Raw genomic sequence first — 26771 nt, 5'->3', positions numbered from 1 at the left:
AGATCCCAGTCCATCCGTCTTCAAGGAAGTACTTAAGATTCAGCCTAGACAACAAGATCTACCAGTTCAAGGTGCTGTGTTTCGGTCTCTCCACAGCACCTCAGGTATTCACCAGGGTGTTCACACTGATTTCTTCGTGGGCACACAGGATCGGCATCCGTCTCCTCCGCTATCTGGACGACTGGTTGATCCTGGCAGACTCGGAATCGACCCTTCTTCGACACTGAGACAAGCTTTTGGGACTTTGCCAAGATCTAGGTATCATGGTAAATCTCGAGAAGTCTTCTCTGCTTCCAACTCAACGACTGGTATATCTAGGCTTGATCTTGGACACCAATCTCCACAGAGCCTTCCCATCAGACGACAGGATAGCAAGGCTGAGGAGGGTCGCAGTTCCTTTCCTCAGACGAGAAAAACTCCCAGCCCAATCGTGGTTACGTCTCCTCGGTCACCTTTCTTCTCTGGCCCGTCTAGTTCCAAATGGTCGCCTCAGGATGAGATCCCTGCAATGGGGACTCAAGTCCCGGTGGAATCAAGGACATGATTCCCCGGACATCTTTGTCCCAATGGGTCCTGCGGAACGGACAGATCTTCAGTGGTGGTTGACATAGGAAAACCTACGAAAGGGAGTGGATCTTCTCGTCCTCCCCCCGGATTTGATGCTGTTTTCAGACGCCTCAAAAAAAGGGTGGGGAGCCCACGTTCTGAACCACAGGACCTCAGGCCTATGGTCAGAATTAGAAAAGTGCCTCCACTTAAACCTGGTAGAAATGAAGGCCGTGTATCTGGCCCTTCAGCAGTTCCAACAGTACCTGGTGGGTCACTCCGTGATGGTGATGAGCGACAACACCACGGTAGTGACTTACATCAACAAGCAGGGAGGTACCTTTTCACAGCAGCCATCCCATCTTGCAGTAGAGATACTGAGATGGACCGAAGTCCACTCGATTCCACTATCAGCTCGCTTCATTCCAGGGAAGAGGAATGTGCTCGCCGACAGTCTGAGCAGAGCATCTCAAATAGTGAGTACCGAGTGCTCTTTGGATCGTCTAGTAGCCAACAAAGTCCTGACTTTGTGGGGTTCCCCGACGGTGGATCTGTTCGCGACAGCCCTGAATTTCAAGCTCCCGCTGTACTGCTCCCCAGTCCCGGACCCCAAGGCACTCTGGCAAGATGCCTTTAAACATCGGTGGGACAACATCGATGTCTACGCCTTTCCCCCGTTCTGTCTGATGAGAAGGGTACTCAACAAGACCAGAATATCGGTCAATCTTTCAATGACCTTAGTAGCTCCGCTATGGCATCACGCAGAGTGGTTCCCGGACATTCTGCAGCTCCTGACGGAACTCCCGAGAGAACTTCCTCCTCGATACGAGCTACTCAGACAACCACATGCCAACATCTTCCGCAAAGCCGTAGCATCGCTACGACTTCACGCCTGGTGACTATCCAGTGTCTCCTCACAGAGAGAGGCTTTTCGCAACAAGTTGCGGAAAGGATGTCTTGACACCTGCGAAAGTCATCCGCAGGGGTCTACCAGGCAAAGTGGAGAGTCTTCTGTGGTTGGTGTCGTGGAAGGGGTATCTCTCCACTCGATGCCACTATTCCAGCAATAGCGAAGTTTCTAGTGTATTTGCCGGAAGAAATGCACCTTTCAGTCTCGGCAGTGAAAGGCTATCGCTCAGCCTTAAGTCTTGCCTTCAGGCTCAAAGGAATGGACATTTCTTCTTCGCTGGAACTTTCTCTACTCATACGAAGTTATGAACTTACCTGCCCCTAATCGGAAGTGAGACCTCCTCCATGGAACATGGTTCGAGTCCTCAGGTCTCCTAAGAGACCTCCTTTCGAACCATTATGCCAGGTTTCTGATCGCCACCTGACTTGGAAGACGGTGCTCCTGCTTGCTCTAGCCTCGACCAAGTGAGTCAGCGAACTTCATGGTCTCTCGTATGACATCGCCCATTCAAGGGGATGGGGGGAGGTAACGTTCAGATTCGTCCCTGAGTTTGTAGCTAAGACTCAGAATCCAGGAGTTCCGGACCCCCGGTTTGACTCCTTCCGGATTTCGAGTCTCCGTTCTGTAACAGATGACCCAGACCATCTCCTACTGTGCCCAGTAAGGAGTCTGAGGCTCTACCTTAAGAGAACAGCTGCAATTCGTCCTCGGGTGCAAGCATTGTTCGTGAGCACAGGAAGGACGAAGAGGAGGGTCACTAAGAATACAATCTCAGCTTGGATTCGCAGGGATATCCACCATTCCCTGAATCCTGACCCTCCTCCATCACGTCGCCCTAGGGCACATGATGTCAGGGGCATCGCTACGTCCCTGGCATTCAAGAGAAATTACTCTGTGACGCAGGTTCTACAAGCAGGGGTTTGGAAGCCTCAAATGACCTTCACAGCCCACTACCTGCAAGCCGTGACCCACAGGAGGCTCGATATGTTCTCTATCGGCCCTGTGGTGGCTGCACAAAAGCTGGTTTAAACCTCAGGCTCCTTAATGGACACGTAGCAGAAGGTTGAGGGCATTGTTACCCGGTTTTAGTCTGCATGAATGAAAAGGTATGCCTGGCCCTTATTCTTTTCTTCATTCTCCCCTCTCTTGGGGAAAGCAGCATCCTGGGTTCTCTGCACAGCTGACCTCAAACCACTGCAGGTAAACCATGTTTCCTTGTGTTCCTAGTATTAAGTTAATACTGTCACGTCCCCATACCCTTACGAGGTGGTATTGAGATCGTCCTAACCTAGATTTCCATCTAAAGGACTCCAGGTCAACTTCATAGGACGAGTCACACTTCACTCCTTCACACACAAGCTTATGTAGGCCGCGGCCTTTGCAGAGCAAGGCACTTGCGAGGTGCAGGGACCCCTTATCTTGAGTTCTACACACTCAGATACTGAGTCCCCGGGCAAAAGCTAAAGCCAGTACGGCTGGGACTTACCACCCTACCTAAGGGTTAAGTCACCCTAATTAAATAGCGTGGTTTGTATTTCGGCTACGGAACAAATGACAAATTCGTAGATAATTTGTATTTTTCCTAACCATACAAACCTTAGCTATTTAATCAAACTTGCCCGCCAGCCCTGTCCCCCGGGAAGTCCTACCTCTAAGCAAAGTGAGCTACTCACCGGTGTGTGAGGGGGTGGAGGGGTAGCTAGCTACCCCTCCCCTACCCCCTCGCTAACTAGCGAGGGGGTAGTAAACCCTCGTTGAAAATCTAATGGCTCGTCGTTTCAGCTACGCCGAAAGTAATACCCTAATTAAATAGCTAAGGTTTTTATGGTTAGGAAAAGTACAAATTATCTACGAATTTGTCATGTTTGAAGAGTTTTGGAGCATAACAAACAGTATTGGAGGTATTTGACAACTCACATTTATGATTTAAGCACTGTCCATTGTTGGAATAGGAATGAAGCAAAAAACAGAAATTTGTTCCGTAACTTGGAATTCAAACCTATGCTATTTACTTTACTTTTGGCTCAGAGGATGAGCGGTTGTTGCCGCTTTTCCATCTCGCCTATTTTGGACTGGTACTGTATTACTGTAATCTTTTTAACTTGTGTATTTTTTTCTTCTGTATACAGTACAGTACAGTACAGTATATGGAAATATTGTTAATCTTTTTATATATATGTTGTAGCTTTTCTTTACAGTGTATGTTGTTGTTTGTGTGATAGCGCAGTACGGTAGGTTTTCAAGGGCGGAGGACTTTCCCTCCAGACCTTTCCCCCTTGGACATCCGCCACCCCGTTGACGCATAGCCTTTCTTGTGACTCGGCCGCCGCAGAGAATCGTCATCGTTTGGATACTCCTCCATTCAGCTGTTGTCGTTGCCTTCCCCTCTATGTGGAATCTGCTGGGGGTAGGGAGTGCGGTGTTCTCAGAGCTTGACATTGGTCTTGCTCTTTCTCAAGGTCATCGCTGCTCACTTTTCATGGGTGCCGGCAGTATACTCTGCGGGGGGAGCACCTTTCCCGTCTGAGGGTAGCTGCACTTCCAAATGGTTTCTTCATGAATTAAGTTAGATAATCGTTTGTAATTTGATTTTTCAGTTTTCAATATTAATCTTACCCGATGATCATGTAGCTGTCAACTCCGTTGCCCGACAGAAATCTACGGACGGGATACGCCAGCGATCGCTATACAAGAGGGGGGTGTACTCACCAGCGCCATCTGTGGTCAGGTACTCCAGTACTTCTTGTCAACACCACCTCAATTTTTCCTCTGTCGTGCCGCCGGCAAGACCTACATGGATACGCTGTTGATTTTGGAGTCTTTATTCACGGTTTTGGTGAAGTATTTGCTCTAAAATTTAGCCTTCGCTGTACAGGAAGCTTTTCCCTTAGCTTAGATAGCTTTTGGAATTAAATTGATTTATTGGTTAACGATCTTTGCTTTACTTTGGAATTCCCCCTTGACTGTTCTCTAAATTCAAGATGTCCGACCACTCTCAAGCTCCTAAAATTAGGCGATGTAGTGTTAGGACTTGTAATAGGCGTCTTCCGAAGGCCTCTGTTGATCCTCACACCGTTTGTTCCGACTGTAGGGGAAAATCCTGTCAGTTGGAAGATCGATGTGGGGAATGTGCTGGGCTTTCGGAATTCGATTTTAATGAATTCCTCAAGTATACGACTAGGTTAGAGAGGGAGAGAGTTAGGAGGAGTTCTTCTCGCTCTTTGGTTTATTCCTCCCCCCATGACCCTCAACCTTTTCCTTCCCCTGTGGTGGTGACCCCCGAACCTGCTACGAGTGCTCAGCCTGATATGACGGATATGTTGCGTGCCATTCAGGCTCTTGGTGATAAGGTGGAGTCTTTAGTTAGTGACCACAATCTTCTCTTGGCAGATGTCAAGGAACTTAAAGTGAAAAGTGCAGTGGGAAGTGTTAGTGCCAGTGCTGTGCCTAGTGTCAGTGTCAGTGTTGCGCATGAGGATACTTCTGTGCGTGCCAGTCGTCCTCCCAGTCCGGGACCTCTTGCAAGCTCCCAAGCCCAGGGGAGAAGCAACGTCGAAGGGCAAAAGGGTTCGGCAGGCCTTGATCGGCGCACAGTTGTATCCTCAGTGGTTGCGGGCGTATCTGATAGAGATCATCACTTCCACTCCCAGACGATTGAGCCCTTAAATTCCTCGTCTGCGGAAGAAGTTTCCAGGAGGAAACGGTGGACCCAGGTCTCACGACGGCCCAGGTGTAGCCACTGGGCCAGTTCGGACTCGCCGCAGTCATCTGATGACTGCACACCTCCTAAGAGAGGTAAAGCGGTGCCTCAATAGGCCTCTGCTCCAACTTCTGTGGACCCCAAGTTGTCTATGCTGCAGACTATGCAGTCTCAGCTTGCGGCTTTAATGCAGGAGTATCAGGCAGAGAAGGTTAGTACACCTCCTCCTGCGAGCGCTCCTCCCCCTCTGCGCAGTCCTCCCTGCCAGACGTATGTTCTTGAGGCTCCTCCTGCTTCCATGCGTGAGCTGCCGCATTGGGAGTTGCCAGGTTCCAGCGCTATGCAGCAACCTCCTCTACCCTTGAGGCAGGAGCCTCTTGCTATGCGGCAACCTCCTCAACCCTTGAGGCAGGAGCCTCATGCTATGCGGCAACCTCCTCTACCCATGAGGCAGGAGCCTCATGCTATGCGGCAACCTCCTCTACCCATGAGGCAGCAGCCTCATGCTATGCGGCAACCTCCTCAACCCTTGAGGCAGGAGCCTCACTCTGCGCAGCAACCTCCTCAACCCTTGAGGCAGGCGCAACCCTTGAGGCAGGAGCCTCATGCTATGAGGCAGCCTCCTCAACGCATGCAGCACGAGCCTCTTACCATTCAGCAGCCGCATTCTTCGCAGCATGAGCCTCTTCCCATACAGCATGAGCCGCATACCATGCAGCATGAGCCTCATGCCTTACAGCATTCGCTTCTGACCACGCTTGCTCCTCAGACCACCGCAGAACCTCCCTCACCCCAGCCTCATGACTTTGTCATTGCCAGCCCTCAGTCTCTTCAGCAGAGGCATGATGATGGATCCGCAAGTGCGCATGCACCCGTTCTGCAGGATTCAGCCATTCAGCATGCCGCTCTACCGTTACCTCTCGCTACTCAACTCTCAGGCGATGAGGTTTCTGAGGATGAAGCTGCTCACCTGGATGATCCTACTTCTGATGTGGAGGGACACAAGTCTTCGCCACCTTCCTTAGACTTTCGTAAGGTCCTGGCTCTGTTCAGAGAGTTATACCCTGAACACTTCGTATCTGCAACCCCTCGTTCTCCTCCATCCGAGTTTTCTCTAGGCATGCAGCCTATTACGTCTGCCTACACCAAGCTTGTCCTCGCCAGATCATCAAGGAGAGCTTTGAGGGTTTTAGGGGATTGGTTGCAGTCCAAGCAGCAACTGGGAAGGACCTCTTTTGTGTTTCCTCCTCCTAAGCTGGCTTCTAAGTCGGGCGTCTGGTATGCCACGGGAGAGGAACCTGGCTTGGGGGTTCCTGCCTCTGCCCAGGCCGACTTCTCAAGTTTGGTTGACTCTCCCCGCAGGTCGGCTATGAGACGCTCGAAGGTCTGCTGGACTTTTTCTGATCTGGACCACTTGATGAAGGGAGTCTTTCGCGCCTTCGAAATTTTTAACTTCCTCGATTGGTGCCTGGGGGCCTTAAGCAGGAAGACTGCCCCTTCTGACAAAGACTCGGCCATGCTGATCATGTCCAGTATGGACAAAGCAATTCGCGATGGTTCTGGCGAACTTGCGTCTATTTTTGTCTCAGGAGTCCTCAAGAAAAGGGAACATCTATGCTCCTACTTATCGACTGGTATCACCCCTTGCCAGAGGTCACAGTTGCTGTTTGCTCCTCTCTCCAAGTTCCTGTTTCCGGAGGAGTTAATCAAGGAGATGGCTGCGGCTCTTATCCAGAAAGATACGCATGACCTCATGGCCTCTTCAGCACGTAAGGCTAAAACCTTACCTTCCGTGCCGAGATCTTACCGCACCCCTGTGGCTGATACACCTGCTACCAGATTCATTCCGCCCTTTCGTGGCAGAGCCCCCAGTAGAGGAAGTACCCGTGCAGACAGTCACCGGGGCAAGTCCAAGAAAGGTGCCAAGTCCACGAAAAGCAAGCTTTGACTTCCTTCCTCTCCAGACAGCTGTAGGAGCCAGACTCAAGACCTTCTGGCAAGCCTGGGAGAGCAGAGGTGCAGACGCTCAGTCTGTCAAGTGGCTAAGGGAGGGTTACAGAATTCCGTTCTGCCGCAATCCCCCTCTGACCACATCTCCCATCAACCTCTCTCCCAACTACAAGGAGAAGGACAAGAGGCTAGCGTTACATCAAGAGGTGTCGCTCCTGTTACAGAAGGAGGCAGTGGTGATAGTCCGGGACCATCAATCCCCGGGCTTTTACAACCGTCTCTTCCTGGTGGCCAAGAAGACAGGAGGTTGGAGACCGGTGCTGGACGTCAGTGCGCTCAATGCTTATGTCACCAAGCAGACGTTCACAATGGAGACGACGAAGTCGGTCCTAGCAGCGGTCAGGCAGGAGGACTGGATGGTCTCGTTAGATCTGAAAGACGCCTACTTTCACGTTCCCATCCATCCAGACTCCCAACCTTTTCTGAGATTCGTCTTTGGAGAGGTTGTGTACCAGTTCCAAGCCCTGTGCTTTGGCCTGACCACGGCACCTCTTGTGTTTACGCGACTGATGAGGAATATTGCGAAATTCCTTCACTTGGCAGACATCAGAGCCTCCCTTTATTTAGACGACTGGCTTTTAAGAGCTCCCACAAGTCGTCGCTGTCTGGAGAGTCTCAGATGGACTTTGGATTTGACCAAGGAACTGGGCCTCTTGGTCAATTTAGAGAAGTCCCAGCTCGTTCCTTCCCAAACCATCGTTTACCTGGGGATGGAGATTCAGAGTCGAGCTTTTCGGGCTTTTCCGTCGGCCCCAAGAATCAACCAAGCCCTGGAGTGCATCCTGAGCATGCTGAGGAGGAACCGATGCTCGGTGAGGCAGTGGATGAGTCTAACAGGGACTCTTTCATCGCTAGCCCTGTTCATCGAGTTAGGGAGACTCCACCTCCGCCCCCTTCAGTACCATCTGGCAGCTCACTGGAACAAGGATATGACGCTCGAGACGGTCTATTCCTGTTTCCAAAGAGATGAGGGCTACTCTAACGTGGTGGAAGAACAGCATTCTTCTCATGGAGGGTCTCTCGTTAGCTGTTCAGACCCCCGACCTTCATCTCTACTCGGACGCATCAGACTCGGGCTGGGGCGCGACATTGGACGGACAGGAATGCTCGGGGATATGGAACAAGGAACAGGAAACGCTTCACATCAATTGCAAGGAGTTGTTGGCAGTTCATCTGGCCTTAATGAACTTCAAGTCCCTCCTGCTAAACAAGGTGGTGGAGGTGAACTCCGACAACACCACAGCCTTGGCGTACATCTCCAAGCAGGGAGGGACTCATTCGAGGAAGCTGTTCGAGATCGCAAGGGACCTCCTCATTTGGTCAAAAAGTCGAAAGCTCACGCTGGTAACGAGGTTCATTCAGGGCGATATGAATGTTACGGCAGATCGCCTCAGCCGGAAGGGTCAAGTCATCCCCACAGAGTAGACCCTTCACAAGAACGTGTGCAACAGACTTTGGACCCTGTGGGGTCAGCCAACTATAGATCTGTTCGCTACCTCGATGACCAAGAGGCTCCCATTGTACTGTTCCCCGATTCCAGACCCGGCAGCAGTTCACGTGGATGCCTTTCTGCTGGACTGGTCCCACCTCGACCTGTATGCATTCCCGCCGTTCAAGATCATCAACAGGGTTCTTCAGAAGTTCGTCTCTCACGAAGGGACACGGCTGACGTTGGTTGCTCCCCTTTGGCCTGCAAGAGAATGGTTCACAGAGGTACTGCAATGGCTGGTCGACGTTCCCAGGACTCTCCCTCTAAGAGTGGACCTTCTGCGTCAACCTCACGTAAAGAAGGTACACCCAAGCCTCCACGCTCTTCGTCTGACTGCCTTCAGACTATCGAAAGACTCTCAAGAGCTAGAGGCTTTTCGAAGGAGGCAGCCAGAGCGATTGCCAGAGCAAGGAGGATATCCACTCGCAGAGTCTATCAATCTAAGTGGGAAGTCTTCCGAAGCTGGTGCAGAGCCAATGCAGTTTCCTCTACCAGTACCACTGTAACCCAAGTTGCTGACTTCCTGTTGCATCTTAGGAATGTTAGATCTCTATCAGCTCCTACGATCAAGGGGTACAGAAGTATGTTGGCAGCGGTTTTCCGCCACAGAGGCTTGGATCTTTCCACCAACAAAGATCTGCAGGACATCCTTAGGTCTTTTGAGACCTCTAAAGAACGTCGGTTGTCCACTCCAGGCTGGAATCTAGACGTAGTCCTAAGGTTCCTTATGTCATCAAGATTTGAACCTCTCCAGTCAGCCTCTTTCAAGGACCTCACTCTAAAAACTCTTTTCCTCGTCTGCCTTGCAACAGCCAAAAGAGTAAGTGAGATTCACGCCTTCAGCAGGAACATAGGTTTCACATCTGAAACGGCTACATGTTCCTTACAGCTCGGTTTTTTGGCTAAAAACGAGCTTCCTTCACGTCCTTGGCCTAAATCGTTCGAAATACCTAGCCTTTCCAACATGATGGGTAACGAACGGGAGAGAGTACTTTGCCCTGTCAGAGCTCTTAAGTACTATCTTAAAAGGTCAAAACCCTTGCGAGGACAATCGGAGGCCTTATGGTGTGCTATTAAGAAACCTTCACTGCCTATGTCTAAGAACGCAGTTTCTTACTACATAAGGCTTCTGATTAGAGAAGCTCATTCTCATATGAAGGAAGAAGACCTTGCTTTGCTGAAGGTAAGGACACATGAAGTGAGAGCTGTGGCTACTTCAGTGGCCTTCAAACAGAACCGTTCTCTGCAGAGTGTTATGGATGCAACCTATTGGAGGAGCAAGTCAGTGTTTGCATCATTCTATCTCAAAGATGTCCAGTCTCTTTACGAGAACTGCTACACCCTGGGACCATTCGTAGCAGCGAGTGCAGTAGTAGGTGAGGGCTCAGCCACTACATTCCCATAATCCCATAACCTTTTTAACCTTTCTCTTGAGTGCTTTTATTGTTGTTTTGGGTTGTACGGTAGGCTAAGAAGCCTTCCGCATCCTAGTTGATTTGGCGGGTGGTCAATTTTTTCTTGAGAAGCGCCTAGGTTAGAGGTTGTGATGAGGTCCTTTAGTATGGGTTGCAGCCCTTTATACTTCAGCACCTAAGAGTCGTTCAGCCTCCTAAGAGGACCGCTGCGCTCAGTAAGGAAGACGTACTTATTAAAGGCAGAGTAATGGTTCAAGTCGACTTCCTTACCAGGTACTTATCGTTTTATTTGTTATTTTGAATAACTGATAAAAATGAAATACGGGATACTTAGCTTCTTGATTAACATGTATACTGGTTTTCACCCACCTCCCTGGGTGTGAATCAGCTACATGATCATCGGGTAAGATTAATATTGAAAAATGTTATTTTCATTAGTAAAATAAATTTTTGAATATACTTACCCGATGATCATGATTTAATTGACCCACCCTTCCTCCCCATAGAGAACCAGTGGACCGAGGGAAAAATTGAGGTGGTGTTGACAAGAAGTACTGGAGTACCTGACCACAGATGGCGCTGGTGAGTACACCCCCCTCTTGTATAGCGATCGCTGGCGTATCCCGTCCGTAGATTTCTGTCGGGCAACGGAGTTGACAGCTACATGATCATCGGGTAAGTATATTCAAAAATTTATTTTACTAATTAAAATAACATTTTCATCCCCATGGGGAACCCCCTTCCTGCCGGAGGATCGAGTGGTTCTCCCGAATAGTGAATACAGCATTCTTAGCTTATTTAATTAATTGTAATTCTTGTTTTGTTACATTTCTTATGCTGCCGCTCTCCTTCTCCCATCGATGTCGGCCGGGGAAGGGTTTGCGCAGTCCTTATTTTGTGTCTGTTCTCTCGGTGGACACCTATCCCGTCCGCGGACTTGGTGCTCCTCCCGAGGGAGTTTTTATTACATAATTTGTTTTATTTTTCCTCAGTTAGCGTTGCCGTTCTTCTTCATTCGACTAAGATAGCCGATGTAGAAGAGCAGTGCCGTTAGTGCCTTCGCCTGTGGCAGCTCCTGATTAACACACCGTCTTCGAGGAACTAGTTCTGGTTACGTTTTCTCCTGCAGTGCTCGATGCAGATCTTCAACTTGAACAAGGCTTGTTGATGGGAAGCAAAGAGCGTTACTTGGAGGTCTGCCTCCAGGGGTTGGACTACTTTCCCTTCCGAGGGAGAGTTTATCATCCCCCGGTGTTGGGTTGTCCTCGCTTCCGAGGGAGAACTTCGCTTCATCATCTTTATCTTATCATATCGACGCAAAGTCTGAGGCAAGTCTCTCCTGCGAGTGTTCACCTCTCTCATTCGTGAGAGAGGACACTCATAGAGACTCCTCTTCGGAGGCTTGCTGCTGCTAATCAGCTTGCTGATCCTCCTGTCCCTTCATTGGTTTTTCACTGTGGTCTTTGACCCTACCCTTCTCAGCTGTAGAGGTACTCCTTTGCCGTGGGCGAAAAGGCGCCTCTGCGGCTCTTCAGCCTCTTCATTACAGCTCTCCTCTTCGGAGGATTCTTCTCGTCCTGATTCTACTGGTTCCAAACTTTCACCTGGTTCTTCATACTCGCCCGTTGTCAACAAAACCCGGTTCGTGACACACCGTTGAGGATTTGTTCGCGAGCCTTTCCCTGGAATGTTTGCCCTTCCAAAGGGCACATCCCGTCTCAAGATCATCGTTCGGCTGTTCGCCAAGCAGCTGTTCCGACCTATTGCAGCTCATCTTTCTCCAGTCTCGCCGATCGCTGATCATCAGCGCGCCGATAGCAATCGTTAACTTGCTGATCGTCATTTCGCTAATCTCCTGCCGCTTGCCTGCTCGTCAACGAACCCTGGTTCATAACAGACTGTTGAGGTCTCGTTCGTGAGCCTCTCTTAAGGATGTTTGCCCTTCCAAAGGGCTTCAGCTTTGCCTATGTGGAAGCCCTCAAAGTCTCGTGCATAGATGGCATCAGTCCACAGCTTCTTCCCCACAGAGTTCAAGGTGTGCCTTGAAACTTTCTGCCAAGCTGTATTGATGATTTTGATGCATAATACAACATTGAATTTCTCCATCTAAAATTCCTGAAGAGTGAGGTTTGTGCTTTTGGTGATTTCGAAACATCTCGTAAAGAGATATCTCGTGTAGATCTTCTTAAAGTTGGAAATCACTTGCTGGTCCATGGGCTGGAGGAGGGGGGTGGTGTTAGGCGGAAGATAGAGAACCTTGATAAACAAAAAATCCACTAGGATAAAATCCCTAAAGCCAGAAGGGTGAGCAGGGACATTGTTCTAAACCAGTAGCCATTTCATAGGGAGATACTTCTCTAAATATTTTTTCACAGTGGGGCCAAAACAAAGGTATACCCAGTCAATGAACAAGGTTCTTGTTACCCAGGCTTTGGCATTAGCCCTCCACAACACCAGAAGCTTCTCCTTCATCACTTTGTGGACCTTGAAGGCTCGAGGAGTGTCGGAGTGATACACCAACAGGGGTTTCACCTTACAATCCCCACTGGCAATTGCGCAGAGTGCAAGGGTAAACCTGTCTTTCATAGGCTTATGCCCGGGTAGCTTCTTTTCTTCTGCCTCGATGAACGTTCAATGATGCATTTTTTCCAAAAGAGCCCAGTTTTGTCGCAGTTGAGGTCTTGCTGTTGACTGTAGCCTTCCTGGACAGTTAACTTGTCGAAAGTTTTAACAAAGGCTTCGGCTGCTTTCGTGTCCGAGCTTTCAGCTTCCCCATGACACCACCGAATGAACGCCAGATAGTCTCTTAAATTTTTCAAACCACCGCCGAGAAGCCTTAAACTCTGGGGGTGCCTGCTTTGATGTCCCTTCTCCTGCATTTTCTTCGGCCTGAGCACTCACGAGATCACCAAAAATGGCGCTGGCATTCTGGCAGATTATTGTTTTGGTGAGAGTGTCTCCAGCGATTTCCATGTCCTTAATCCAGACAAGCAGCAGTCCCTCCATCTCATCGTGGACGTGGCTTCTCTTGCTGGAGAAAACATTCACACCCTTAGAAGGTGTTGCTGCTTTGATGGCTTCCTCCTGCTTCAGGATTGTTACTATCCTAGGTGGATTTTGGCCATATTCCTTCGCGATAACACTTAACCACATGCCAACCTCGTATTTCTTGATTATTTTCATCTTCGTCTCCATAGAAAGCATCATCCTCTTCTTTCCCTGCACATCAGCAACTTTCTTGGGACCCATGGCTAATAAAGTAACATGATATCGCAACACGATACACTACAATAGTCATGAAAGTGAAATCACAAACACTAAGTCAATGCATTTGATACCATTGCCGAACTGAAAAGAAAGAGAAACGCCAATGCGTAGATGCATGATGGGATACGTACAGTAGATGCAGACCAATAGGAAAGCAGGATCCTATGGTGGTAACTAGCATCTGAGTAGGGAGATAACCAATGGGAGTGCGGGAGGAGGGTCGTGAGTTTATGATCTGGTTCTTGTATCGTACCTCGTTTCGTTGCGCAAAACATTTTTCCCGATGCGAGTTGTAGAATTCTTCGCATCTCGTTTTGCAGCGTGAAAATTTTGAAAGCAGTGTCTTTCATGTCAAGAGGTATTGCTGTATACAGGAATTCTGCTCCCAAGCAAATATATCATATCCTACAGTTGGGAAGTTTGGGCTAAAAACCCTTCTACCTTTTACTTAAACTTACTTGTGAATCAGGCTTTTCTACCTTATTATGAATAAAAACAAAAGCAAGAAATTGTTCAGAGGTGGGACATGATATGAAAAGGGAATTATCTACAACTATCCTACAAATTGATACACTTGTAGTTGAGGAGCAAGCACAACCACCACATTAGCTACCAAACTGATGTATTATTTTACATGACTCAACAGAATACTATTGCTTGTATTATTATTATGGTTATAAAAAATGAATGTGAGTTTTCATTACATTGCAAAAAAATTGTTTACGGTATATGTAGACCAGTGCTTAATTTGAGTTTTGATTACAATACTCAAAGTTTATTCACTGTAAATGCAGGTCATTACTTAATTTCTCTCCTAAGTGATAAAGTTTATTTTGAGTTTTTATTACATTGCACAGAAATATTAACTGTAGATGCAGGCCAGCCCTTAATTTCATATGTGAAAAATTTTAATTTGAATTTGAATTACCATGCACATGATTTATTTACTGTAAAGGCAGGCCAGTGCTTTCTTTTATGATGAGAATGCGTAACCAATAAAGTTTTATGAAAAAGAATTCCATAAATGAAAATGTAATACTAATGAAAATGTAATACTAATGAAAATGCATGACAATAATTATATTATCCTTACACTATTCTGAAGGGCAGTGAGCCATGAGGATATAGGGATGCTAGACATAAGCCACAGATTAAAAAAAGATGGAAAACCACTGTTTTATTTTCTCGAAACCATCAGCTGCATCTATCCTGCACCCTGAGAAACTTCAGATGGACCTCCCAAGCTATGAGCTCACAAAGTCAGGGGTATCAGCCTCAGGAAGAATCTGTCAGTGGCGCAAGTTTTGAAGGAAGGATTCTAGAAATGCTAGACAACCATCCCTGCCCACAGTTCCTTGGATACCTGGACTCTCAGGAATGTGATAGCTTCTCAATAGATTGCATAAAATTTTCTGGCCTTTTTCTTCTTGTTTCTTCCCATCTCTTGGGGTTCAGCGGTCGTGCTGTCATTTATTGAACCACTTTACTAGATGCAGTTATCAAATATATTTTCTTTTTGGCTATGTTTGTAATGAAGTATCTCCTCCATCCTCCCAGATGAGGGAAGGGTAGATGGAATGTATGCAAGCCCGTTTATCATAAATGACCATACATTGAGACATCCCATCCTTAGGGATATAGGTTCTTCTGTGAATCTCAGTGAATCTAGCCTAAAACCTGTGACATCTTCATGCTTCAGTAGTTAGGAGGTAACTGGAGTCATCACTTTCGTTCCCCCTACAGGACCGAAGTGCATCGACATTTCCTGGGATAGCAAACTGACTAGTTTGGTTATAGGGACTTCTGCCCTCCTAAGGATTGGTCTCCTATTAAAGAACAATGGTCTGTATTTGTGAAGAAATAAATCACAGATTTTAGATGTCATTTGTATTTTTCCTAATTATATCAACCTGAGTCTTTTAAGTTGCACTGCCTGCCTTAATCACGCTGCAAATCCTAGGTTATAGTAAAAGTGAGGGCTGCTCTTCCTGGCGATTGGATGGGGTCTACCCTCCACCCGCTAGCAATTTTTTTTTTTTTACATATTGAATAGTTTAAACATCTGTTCCAGCTTTACTGAAGTCATACACCTATTAAAGGCTTGTATAGTGAGGAAAAAATACCAATTAGTTTTGAAATCAGGGATTTTTCAATTTAATATCTTGGACATTTTCTATTTAAAAGTAGATGAAAACTGATTTGTGATACTAAATTCTAACTTCTTGATCTGAGTTAACCACTTTTTAAAAATATTTATCTTAGATAGTAAAATCTTTATAGGAGTTATAATTGATATGAGAACCTGCATTTATTTAATGTTCTTCACATTTACTTTCTCATCCTTTCTCCCATACTTTGGATTGATAACCCTTGTGCTTTAGCAAAATGTATTTTTAAATATTTAACTTAGCCGGTGAATATATAGCTGCAACTCTGTTGCTCGACAGACAAACTCTACGGAAAAACTCGCCAGCGATCGCTACACAGGTTGCGGGTGTGCCCAACAGCGCCATCTGTCGACCAGATACCCAGCTCTTATGTAAACAAAGACTCGATTTTCTCTCTGTCGACGTGTCGACAAGACGTACTTTACTCGCTGTTGCTAAACTGGAGTTTTTCACATCTAATTGGTGAAGTACTATATTCTGGTTTTGAGCTTTCGCTGTGCAGGGTTTTTCTTCAAACAAATCCTTGAACTCTTTTTTGTATCGGATTCTTTGTTGATGACTTAGATCGTTTTTTTGGAATTTTCCCTTGACCAATTCAAAATGGCTGACCCTTCACAAGTTCCCAAATTTAGGAAATGCAATGCTAGGGACTGTTCTAGGCGTCTTCCGAAGGCTTCTATCGACCCTCACACTGTTTGTTCCAATTGTCGGGGTAAAACCTGTCAATTGGAAGATCGGTGTGAGGAGTGCGTTGGCCTTTCGGAATTCGATTTTATCGAATTTCAAAAGTACACACGTAGGCTAGAGAGAGATAGAGTTAGGAGAAGTTCTTCTCGATCTATTGATGTATCCTCTCCTCATGCCCCACAACCTATTCCTTCCCCTGTAGTGGTTGTTCCTAACCCCCCTCCTAGCACTCAGGAACCATCGATGGCTGACATGATGCGTGCCATCCAGGCTCTGGGTGAGAGAGTTGAGTCCCTTGCAAGTGACCGCAATCAGCTCATGGCGGATGTTAAGGAGCTTAAGTGCCAAAGTGCAGTGGGAAGTGCTAAAGTGCCAAGTGATAGTGTTGTGGACAGTGTTGCGCTTGAGGGTTCGTCTGTTCGTGCCTGTCGTCCTCCTAGTCCGGGACCTCTTGCAAGCTCCCAAGTCCAGGGGAGAAGCAATGTCGTACGACGCATGGGTTCGAGAGGCTTTAATCAGCGAACAGACGTTCCCTCCGTGGTATCGGGCGTATCTCCCCAAGATCGCCCCTACCTACCTAAGACGAGAGAGCCCATTTATTCCTCGTCGTCTGAAGGTGTTTCTCGCAAGAAACTTTGGACCAAGGTCTCACGACCGTTAAAACGTAAATCGGTCCCTTCAGGACAAGTCCAACGGCCCGGTTGTAGCCACTGGGTCAGTTCGGACTCGTTGCCGTCATCCGATGACTGCTCACCGCCTAAGAGAGGCAAAGCGGTACCGCTTCAGACACTAACACCGTCTGTCGCCGCACCTGCTCCCGTAGACCCTAAGTGGTCTTTACTGCAAGACATGCAGTCTAAGCTTACGTCTCTGATGCAGGACTTTCATGCGGAGAAGGTTGCTGCCGTACCAGCAGCGAGTGCAGTACCTAGCCTACAACCCACCAAGCGATCGGTTGTGCGTCCTGTGGACGCTGAGGTAACCTTCTCACGTACACCAGTTGAGGGAGTTCCTCCACCGATGCGTTCCAGTGTGGGCTGCCAGCCGCATGTTGACGTTAAGCGACGCATGGAGGTTGGCTTTGACGTTCTGGATGTTCAACAACCATCAGAGTTGCTTTGTTTTGACGCGATGCGTCAACCTCCGTAACCCAGTGTGGTTTCCACTGCGCAACCCAGTCAGTCTAGACAGTCTCGGGTAGACGCTGTGCGTCCTCGCGCTACCATGGTTGTTGACAGCTCACAGACTGTGCAGCAGTTCCATGACGTTGCGTCCGGCTCAGTCACGCATGCACCAGTGCGACCGGACTCAGCGAACCAGCCGTTACCCACTCCGTTGCCGTTTCCTCATCAGTTGTCGGATGAGGAACTTTCTGATGATGATGTTGCTGCACATCAAGATGAACAACAATCAGAATTGGACGAGCCTAAGTCTACTCAACCCTCTTTGGACTTTAGAAAAGTTTTGGCTATTTTCAAAGAGCTGTTTCCTGACCAGTTTGTTTCTGTGGCTCCTCGTTCTCCGCCTTCAGAGTTTGTTTTAGGCATGCCTTCTACCGCACCTGCCTTTACTAGACTCGTCCTCGCACGCTCGTCCAAGAGAGCTTTGCGGGTGATAGGAGACTGGTTACAGTCCAAGAAGAGTTTAGGGAAGACAGCATTTGCTTTTTGCTTTTCCCCCTGCTAGACTCTCTTCTAGATCGAGCGTCTGGTATGCCACGGGAGAAGTTCTCGGCTTGGGAGTTCCTGCCTCTGCCCAGGGCGACTTCTCAAGTCTTGTAGACTCTCCCCGCCGCCTTGCCATGAGACGCTCAAAGATTTGTTGGTTATCATCGGACCTGGACCACCTTTTGAAAGGAATCTTTAGGGCTTTTGAAGTTTTTAACTTCTTAGACTGGTGCCTAGGAGCCCTAAGCAGGAAGATCTCTTCGACAGATAAAGAGACTTCTTTGCTCATTATGTCCTGCATGGACAAGGCCGTCCGTGATGGGTCTAATGAGCTTGCTGCATCATTTGTGTCCGGAGTCCTGAAAAAGCGAGAATCTCTCTGCTCATTCCTTTCTGCTGGAGTTACACCGTGCCAGAGATCTGAGCTTCTCTTTGCTCCTCTTTCCAAGTGCCTATTTCCAGAAGTCCTGATAAAGGAAATAGCCGCTTCGTTAGTGCAGAAGGACACTCACGATCTTGTTGCGTCCTCAGCTCGCAAAGCTCCCCCTTTGCCTACCTTGTCAGCTAGACCAAGGATGGACACTCCAGCGTCTCGCTTTATTCCGCCCTTTCGTGGCAGAGCCTCCAGCAGAGGAGGTGCTCGTGCCGAAGGGAAGCGAGGGAAGAAGAAAGGATCCAAGTCCTTTAAGGGCAGAGTCTGACTGCCCGCAACTTCAGACAGCAGTAGGAGCCAGACTCAAGAACTTCTGGCAGGCCTGGGAGAAGAGAGGCGCAGATGCACAATCTGTGAAGTTGCTCAGAGAGGGGTACAAGATCCCTTTTGTACGAAAACCCCCTATAGCAACGTCTCCCATCGATCTCTCTCCCAGGTACAGAGAGGAAGAAAAGAGACGAGCCTTGAAACGGGAAGTGTCTCTTTTGCTAGAGAAGGGAGCGGTGGTCAAAGTCTCGGACCTTCAATCTCCGGGATTCTACAACCGCCTCTTCTTGGTTTCAAAGAAGACAGGAGGGTGGAGACCGATGCTAGACGTCAGTGCTCTGAATGTCTTTGTCACAAAGACGAAGTTCTCCATGGAGACCACAAAGTCAGTCTTAGCAGCGGTCAGAAGGGAAGACTGGATGGTCTCTTTAGACCTAAGGGACGCATACTTCCACGTCCCCATCCACCCAGACTCCCAACCTTTTCTGAGATTCGTTTTCGAAAAGGTGGTCTACCAGTTTCGGGCCCTGTGCTTTGGCCTAAGCACAGCTCCTCTCGTGTTTACGAGGCTGATGAGGAATGTTGCCAAATTCCTCCATTTATCGGACATCCGAGCCTCCCTTTATTTGGACGACTGGCTTCTCAGAGCCTCTTCCAGTCGTCGCTGTCTGAAGGATCTAAAGTGGACTCTAGATCTGACCAAGGAATTGGGACTCCTAGTCAATTTGGAAAAGTCGCAACTGGTCCCATCCCAAGCTATTGTGTATTTAGGGATGGAGATTCACAGTCTAGCTTTTCGGGCTTTTCCGTCGGCCCCCAGAATAAGTCAAGCCCTGTTATTCATCCAGAACATGCTGAAGAAGGAACGCTGCTCAGTCAGGCTGTGGATGAGTCTGGTAGGGACGCTATCATCCCTGGAATAATTTGTGTCCTTAGGAAGACTACACCTCCGTCCGCTTCGATACCATCTAGCTTTTCACTGGAAAAAGGACAAGACGCTAGAAGCGGTCTCGATCCCGATTTCCGAAAAGATGAAGTCTTGTCTGACTTGGTGGAAGGACAATATCAACTTAAGAGAGGGTCTTCCCCTGGCTGTTCAGACTCCCAACCACGTTCTCTTCTCGGACGCATCGGACGTGGGCTGGGGCGCGACATTAGACGGTCGGGAATGCTCAGGACTGTGGAACTCGAGTCAGAGGAACATGCATATCAACTGCAAGGAGCTGTTGGCAGTACATCTGGCCTTGAAAAGCTTCAGGTCTCTCCTTCGTGGCAAAGTGGTGGAAGTGAACTCAGACAACACCACTGCCTTGGCGTACATCTCCAAGCAAGGAGGGACCCACTCACTGACGTTGTACGAGATCGCAAGGGACCTGCTCATCTGGTCAAAAGGTCAAGACATCTCACTAGTAACGAGGTTCATCCAAGGCAACTTGAATGTCATGGCAGATTGTCTCAGTCGGAAAGGGCAAGTTATTCCAACAGAATGGACCCTCCACAAGGATGTATGCAAGAGACTTTGGGCCACTTGGGGCCAACCAACCATAGATCTCTTTGCAACCTCGCTGACCAAGAGGCTTCCAATCTATTGCTCACCAGTCCCGGACCCAGCAGAAATACATATAGATGCCTTTCTCCTAGATTGGTCACATCTAGATCTCTACGCATTCCCACCGTTCAAGAGTGTCAACAAGGTACTGCAGAAGTTCGCCTCTCACGAAGGGACAAGGTTGACGCTAGTTGCTCCCCTCTGGCCCGCGAGAGAATGGTTCACCGAGGTACTTCGATGGCTAGTAGACGTTCCCAGAAGTCTTCCTCTAAGGGTGGACCTTCTACGTCAGCCACACGTCAAGAAGGTACACCAAAGCCTCCTCGCTCTTCGTCTGACTGCCTTCAGACTATCGAAAGACTCTCGAGAGCTAGAGGCTTTTCGAAGGAGGCAGTCAGTGCGATTGCTAGAGCAAGGAGAGCATCCACCCTTAGAGTCTACCAATCGAAGTGGGAAGTCTTCCGAGACTGGTGCAAGTCAGTCTCTGTATCCTCAACCAGTACCTCTGTAGCTCAGATAGCTGACTTTCTCTTATACCCGAGAAAAGGACGATCCCTTTCAGCTCCCACTATCAAGGGCTACAGAAGCATGTTGGCATCGGTCTTCCGGCATAGAGGCTTAGATCTTTCCAACAATAAAGATCTTCAAGACCTCCTTAAGTCTTTTGAGACCACTAAGGAGCGTCGTTTGGTTACACCTGGTTGGAATTTAGACGTGGTACTAAGATTCCTCATGTCAGACATGTTTGAGCCGCTACAATCAGCCTCCCTGAAAGATCTCACTTTAAAGACACTTTTCCTGGTATGCTTAGCCTCAGCTAAAAGAGTCAGTGAGATTCATGCCTTCAGCAAGAACATCGGATTTTCGTCAGAAAAAGCCACATGTTCGCTACAACTTGGTTTTCTAGCCAAAAATGAGCTGCCTTCTCGACCTTGGCCTAAATCGTTCGATATTCCCAGCTTATCGGAGATTGTAGGCAATGAACTAGAAAGAGTCTTATGCCCTGTGAGAGCTCTTAAGTTCTATTTAAAGCGCACTAAACCTTTACGAGGCCAATCCGAAGCTTTATGGTGTTCAGTTAAGAAACCATCTTTGCCTATGTCAAAGAATGCTTTATCCTACTTTATCAGACTGTTAATACGAGAAGCTCATTCACATCTGAGTGAGGAAGACCAAGCTTTGCTTAAGGTGAGGACACACGAAGTTAGAGCTGTTGCAACTTCCGTGGCCTTTAAGCAAAATAGATCTCTGCGAAGTATAATGGACGCAACCTATTGGAGAAGCAAGTCAGTGTTCGCGTCTTTTTATCTAAAGGATGTCCAGTCTCTTTACGAGGACTGCTACACACTGGGACCATTCGTAGCAGCGAGTGCAGTAGTGGGTGAGGGCTCAACCACTACAATTCCCTAATTCCATACCCTTTTAATCTTTCTCTTGAAATGTTTTTAATGTTGTTTTTTGGGTTGTCCGGAAGGCTAAGAAGCCTTTCGCATCCTGGTTGATTTGGCGGGTGGTCAAAGTCATTTCTTGAGAGCGCCTAGATTAGGGGTTTGATGAGGTCCTGTTGTATGGGTTGCAACCCTTGATACTTCAGCTCCTAGGGGTCGATCAGCATCCTAAGAGGATCGCGAGGCTCCGTAAGGAAGACGTACTTAAAAGGCAGAGTAATTGTTCAAGTCGACTTCCTTACCAGGTACCTATTTATTTTGTTTTTGTTATTTTGATAACTTCTAAAATGAAATAAAAAACTCTTAGCTCATAAAATGTAAACTTATATTACTGGTCTCTACCCACCATCCTGGGTGTGAATCAGCTATATATTCACCGGCTAAGTTAAATATTTAAAAATGATATTTTGATTATAAAATAAATTTTTGAATGTACTTACCTGGTGAATATATAAATTAAATGACCCTCCCTTCCTCCCCAATAGAGACGCAGTGGGACGAGGAGAAAATTGAGTCTTTGTTTACATAAGAGCTGGGTATCTGGTTGACAGATGGCGCTGTTGGGCACACCCGCAACCTGTGTAGCGATCGCTGGCGAGTTTTTCCGTAGAGTTTGTCTGCCGAGCAACAGAGTTGCAGCTATATATTCACCGGGTAAGTATATTCAAAAATTTATTTTATAATCAAAATATCATTTTATGATTGTCGTGTGAAACAAGATAATCCAAATTAATGCTTTTAACTAAACTAACAATTGGTTTTGTGATGTAAAGAACTTCTACCCGATCCCCTAAAAAAGACTCCAAGCTTGCTCTCCAATGTACTGTACATCATCCCAGCCAATCCCCAACTCCCACATAGTGCTTAACCACATAGGTCTTTAACTTTTGGAGAGCCTAAAGGTATCTATGGCATAGGATATTATAGCTGTTACTCTATACTTACTTAGTTTGTATTAAGAGTAAGTAAAAGTAAAGAGGTGTTTGCTAAAGTAACTAATTTTATCAAATGCACTGTATATTTCAGAGATTTTAGGGACTGTAGATTTTGTGGACAAATCTGATGGGTCAGTCTTCTTCAGAACATGCGCTAAAGAGAAAGAAAAAGTAATCTTTCAAATGGGTACCTGTGATCCTCAGCGAGCTCTGAAAGTTGGCAAAATGGTGTAAGTTATTAAGGAGATGGTTTTAAATCTTTGATAGTTCTTGCAAATATTAAATAAATATCAATTTCAGGTCATGCAAACAGTTACTACCATTTAATATACAAAATTATAATGTCGAATTTGAAATTGGTATCATATACTTGTATATTTTTCATATTTACAACTTAGTCCTGCTTAACACGGGAATACATTGATGTAGTCATTTGGCTTCAACACGGAATATCATTTTGATGTTGAAGCCTTGTGATGGGTGAGAAGGCTTTTGAACTGGGGAATGATTTTTTCCTCAGTTTGACTCTAAATTTCTCTCATACTGTACTTTTTCTATTGCTTATTATTACTTCAACCTTCCTCATATTATATTTTATCAGCTCTTTCCAACCTTGCAGCCCAACCTCTCTTCCACTTTTCACAGTCTAGATTTTTTGGAAGGGATACCATTAGTGGGATTGGATTTTTTAAACCAATTGTGGGAACTCTGGTGGTCTAGCCAACTACCCGATAATGTCTTGTCCAAAGGAGTGTCAGTATTCCAATACACGTATTGGCGTGTGGAACTATTCTTGAGACAAAAATTTAGCCCTCGGATTCCAGGGGTGGGCCAGCCACTTTAGTTAAAATATGGATGATTGTATTCTTGAAGTGCTCCGAGTCTGATTAAGTGGGTTTGGCTTAGTTTTGAGCCACTCTATTCATATTGGTACCATCCCATCATGGTAATGTAGGGTAGGGAGTGAACATTTGGGAGTCTAACTCTCACAGGTGTCATTGGTGGAAGAACAATTCCATGAAAGGCTAGTGGGGTTTCTTTTAAGATGGGAGAGAGTCTTATATTTTCCTTCCTTTAAACTTATTTTTTTCCATTTGGATTGTTCATTTTCTATAATTCCCTCTCCCCCCCAAATGAGTAAAATTTATGTTTCCTGTACCCATGGATTGATTGGTAAACCCTAAACACTGTTCATGACCTCATCTAGCTGAAATAATGAAAATTCTGTTGATGGCCTCAGCAGTGAAATGGATCAATTCCACCACTACTTCCTTGTCCAGTGTTATTATGTTGGAACCTTTTGTTCCCTCTTCTGCAGGACCCCCAAGGTGCTAAAAGCATTAGTAAAAATTAAAATATGAGGTGCTCGCGCGAGGGTAGTAACCTCAGCATTCCATGCTTTTATCTTTCTCTGGTATATTTGGAAGATTTATATCAGAAAAGTGTAAAGAAGGACCTTTTCACCGGCCGTCACAGGTCGCCCCAGATATTAAAATATGAAAGCTCTAAATTGCGTAGGGATTTCCCACAATGTGAATTATGAAATAATATACAACCATTTGAAGCTTTTCTGGAGAATTGGAGGGATGAAATTGAAACTTTCAAATGACGAAAAGACTTTTGAGAGCTACGTCACTTTTGGTGATCCTTCAAAATAAAAAACTGGCTCCATAAAAGTTGAGAATGAAGAATTCCCTGGCCTTTGTAGTCCTGTAAAGCTATACAACATTCAGAATGTTACAATCACTGAATTTGATTTGGTACCCAATGGCACTAATGTCCAAGGGGACAGGAAACAAATTATGCCAAGTGTTAAAGCAGAACCAGTCTGGCATGTCGCTTCCTTCAAGGAAGGGGATAACAATATGATTAGGAACTATGAGTTTGAAAGAAAGTAGACACAATTCATCAAGGTAACTTTAAAAAGATATGGTCATGGCTTGCTTGTTAAAGCTGGTAATGAAGCACAAGCAGTTCTGCTTACTAATATTGCATCTTTGATATCTGGTATTGGAAAGGTATCTCCACATTCAACTTTTAATGAAGCTAAAGGAAAAAGTTATTGCTGAGTCTGTATGAATTCTCAGAAGAGGACATGTTGAAGAGGTGTCCTCCCAATATTTCTAAAGTTAAAAAGCTTAAAGGAACCAATAAAGTAATCTTGATAGTATGTACCTCACCCTACCTGCCAGACTATATAAAGATTCATTTAAAAATTTCTGTCAAAAAATTACTTTCTTTGCCTGTTCGATGTTATGATTTTGGGCCCATTAATATCAAATTTATTAATGGCCAAAGATGTTTCAAGTGTTCTAAGTTCCATGACTTCTCTGGATATTGTTTATGAGATCAGTTTTTCATGTTGAAGGAGCTCACTCGCCAAATTCACGACTGTTTCCTAAATATAGACTGGTACAACCAATCATTGAAATAGCAAATAAAAAACACACATTTTGTGCTGCCAGGGAAAAGCTTATGGTTGATAATATTGCCCAAAAATTTACTTATTCAAGAATTTTGTTCAATTGAAATTAGGACCTGAGGAGGTACAGACAGTTTTGGAATATGTTGAATCAACTTAGATTCCCAAATGGTCTGTACTTCCTCAGTTCTTAATCTACCAAATAATGATCAATTCACCTCCAGTGCATCAAATCACTCAAATCTAGTACATTGCAGTACCTCTACCATTGCTCCTAAATGTTTAACTAGACTCACTTGTACCAATAGATTAAGTGAAAATGCTAAAAGCACTGGAACTCAAAATCATCTATATAAAGCAAGAAGCTTAGATTTTTGCACAGTACAGGTTGTAAAGCAGAGATGGTTGGTCATGTACCCGTGGAATATGGATCTGAGAGCAAAAAATGTATATTAGAAAAGGGAATCCCTCCAAAATAAAAAATCGAAAGTAATAAAGAATGTATGAGTGAGCCAGAAGAGAATTTTTCTAAATTTATTACAAAGGTAGATTTGGTGGCTGATGTAGCAAGTCGAATTGTTGCACAACAGAAACAATCCCTCAACTCTAGCTTCTAAATCTGAACCGGCATAATGATTAACCAAGCCACCATATAGGTAATAAAGGTTGAGGTCCATAAGAACCCTTATAATGATCAAGAAGCCGTAGGAAAGTCAATGGATTATGTACCATTGTGGGACTGAATTCAAATTAGGTAAGAGGTATAAACTGAAGATCATTCAAACGTATGTGCCAACAATATCCCATGCAGAGAAAGAAATGGAAATATTTTATGAAGATTTGGAGATATCTTTGATATAAAATAAGACTTGATTTGCATTTGTTTTGGGTGATTTAATGCCAAAGTAGATGAAGAGAAAATAGGAGAATCAACTGTAAGCAAGTTTAGAGGAGATATGTTTGTAGAATTTGCTGAATCTCTATTTTCATAAAGAGGAATATAAAAATGGACATGGAGAAGCCCAAATGGAGAAAAAAAAACAAAGAATATGAAACAGATGCTTTAAAGACAGAATAAGACACTGAATCTTGTTCATTACACTCCTCTTCTGATGACAATATAATATTATGGAATATTCTTTAATAAACATATACACGCACAACTTCCACTCCAATTATTTTGACCAAATCTGAGGTGTAAATATTACGGGACCTTGAAATCAAAGAGAAGGATTAAATCTTATAGTATTCAACAGTTTTTTTAACAATCGCAGTCTCTTCAAGTGATCTAAAACTTGAAAAGTTATTGTTAGAAGTACAGTATAAGAAATACATGGACAAAGAAAAATTATTTCCCTCTATACCGTCAGCTCAATGGCCTAAAACTGTAGTAATAGAGCCATGGTGTTCTGAGCCTGCAAACTTATCAAGAGTCAGTTTTTAGTCGATAATGTTTGTTCATTGTACTAGAGCAGTATATATAATAAATCCCAGTGGTCGCTATGGCCAAGATAAGGAAATTCTTGGTCCATATGTGCGAACAGAATTTTCTTTAAACTCTTTAAGGAAGCTTCAGTCTTTTTTACAGCATATAAATGATGAAATCAGAAACTGGCTGTGTGGGACCAAATATGGATATTTTCTAGGCTGCCGATAACCTTAAGTGTGTATTAAATATTGTGCTCTTCTTCTGCTTCCGCAGTACAGTAGAGTCAAATTATTTGATTAGTAAAAGACAATTTCTGGGCTCCGACCTGTGTCGCCCAGTGAAATGCTCCTTTATCACCATTTCTAAGGTATATAACTGCTATATATTACCAGAGAAAAAATTGCATAGGGATGCCAGGTTGAACCCAGC

The 26771-nt window shown here is 45.8% G+C and overlaps 1 protein-coding gene across 1 annotated transcript in view; it reads left to right on the top strand.

The window, feature by feature from the left end:
• Positions 1-26771, top strand: part of Dus2 (Dihydrouridine synthase 2) — a 162205-nt gene that overhangs the window by 59645 nt on the left and 75789 nt on the right. Inside the window, exon 3 of the mRNA XM_068345823.1 lies at positions 22583-22721. Within this exon, the coding sequence (XP_068201924.1) occupies positions 22583-22721 (139 nt within the window). The remainder of the gene's footprint in view (positions 1-22582; positions 22722-26771) is intronic.

The sequence above is a fragment of the Palaemon carinicauda genome, chromosome 22, assembly GCF_036898095.1.
Source record: "Palaemon carinicauda isolate YSFRI2023 chromosome 22, ASM3689809v2, whole genome shotgun sequence".
Classification (NCBI taxonomy): domain Eukaryota; kingdom Metazoa; phylum Arthropoda; class Malacostraca; order Decapoda; family Palaemonidae; genus Palaemon; species Palaemon carinicauda.
Note: the sequence above shows the minus strand (reverse complement) of the source record. Positions and strands in the feature narration are given on the sequence as shown.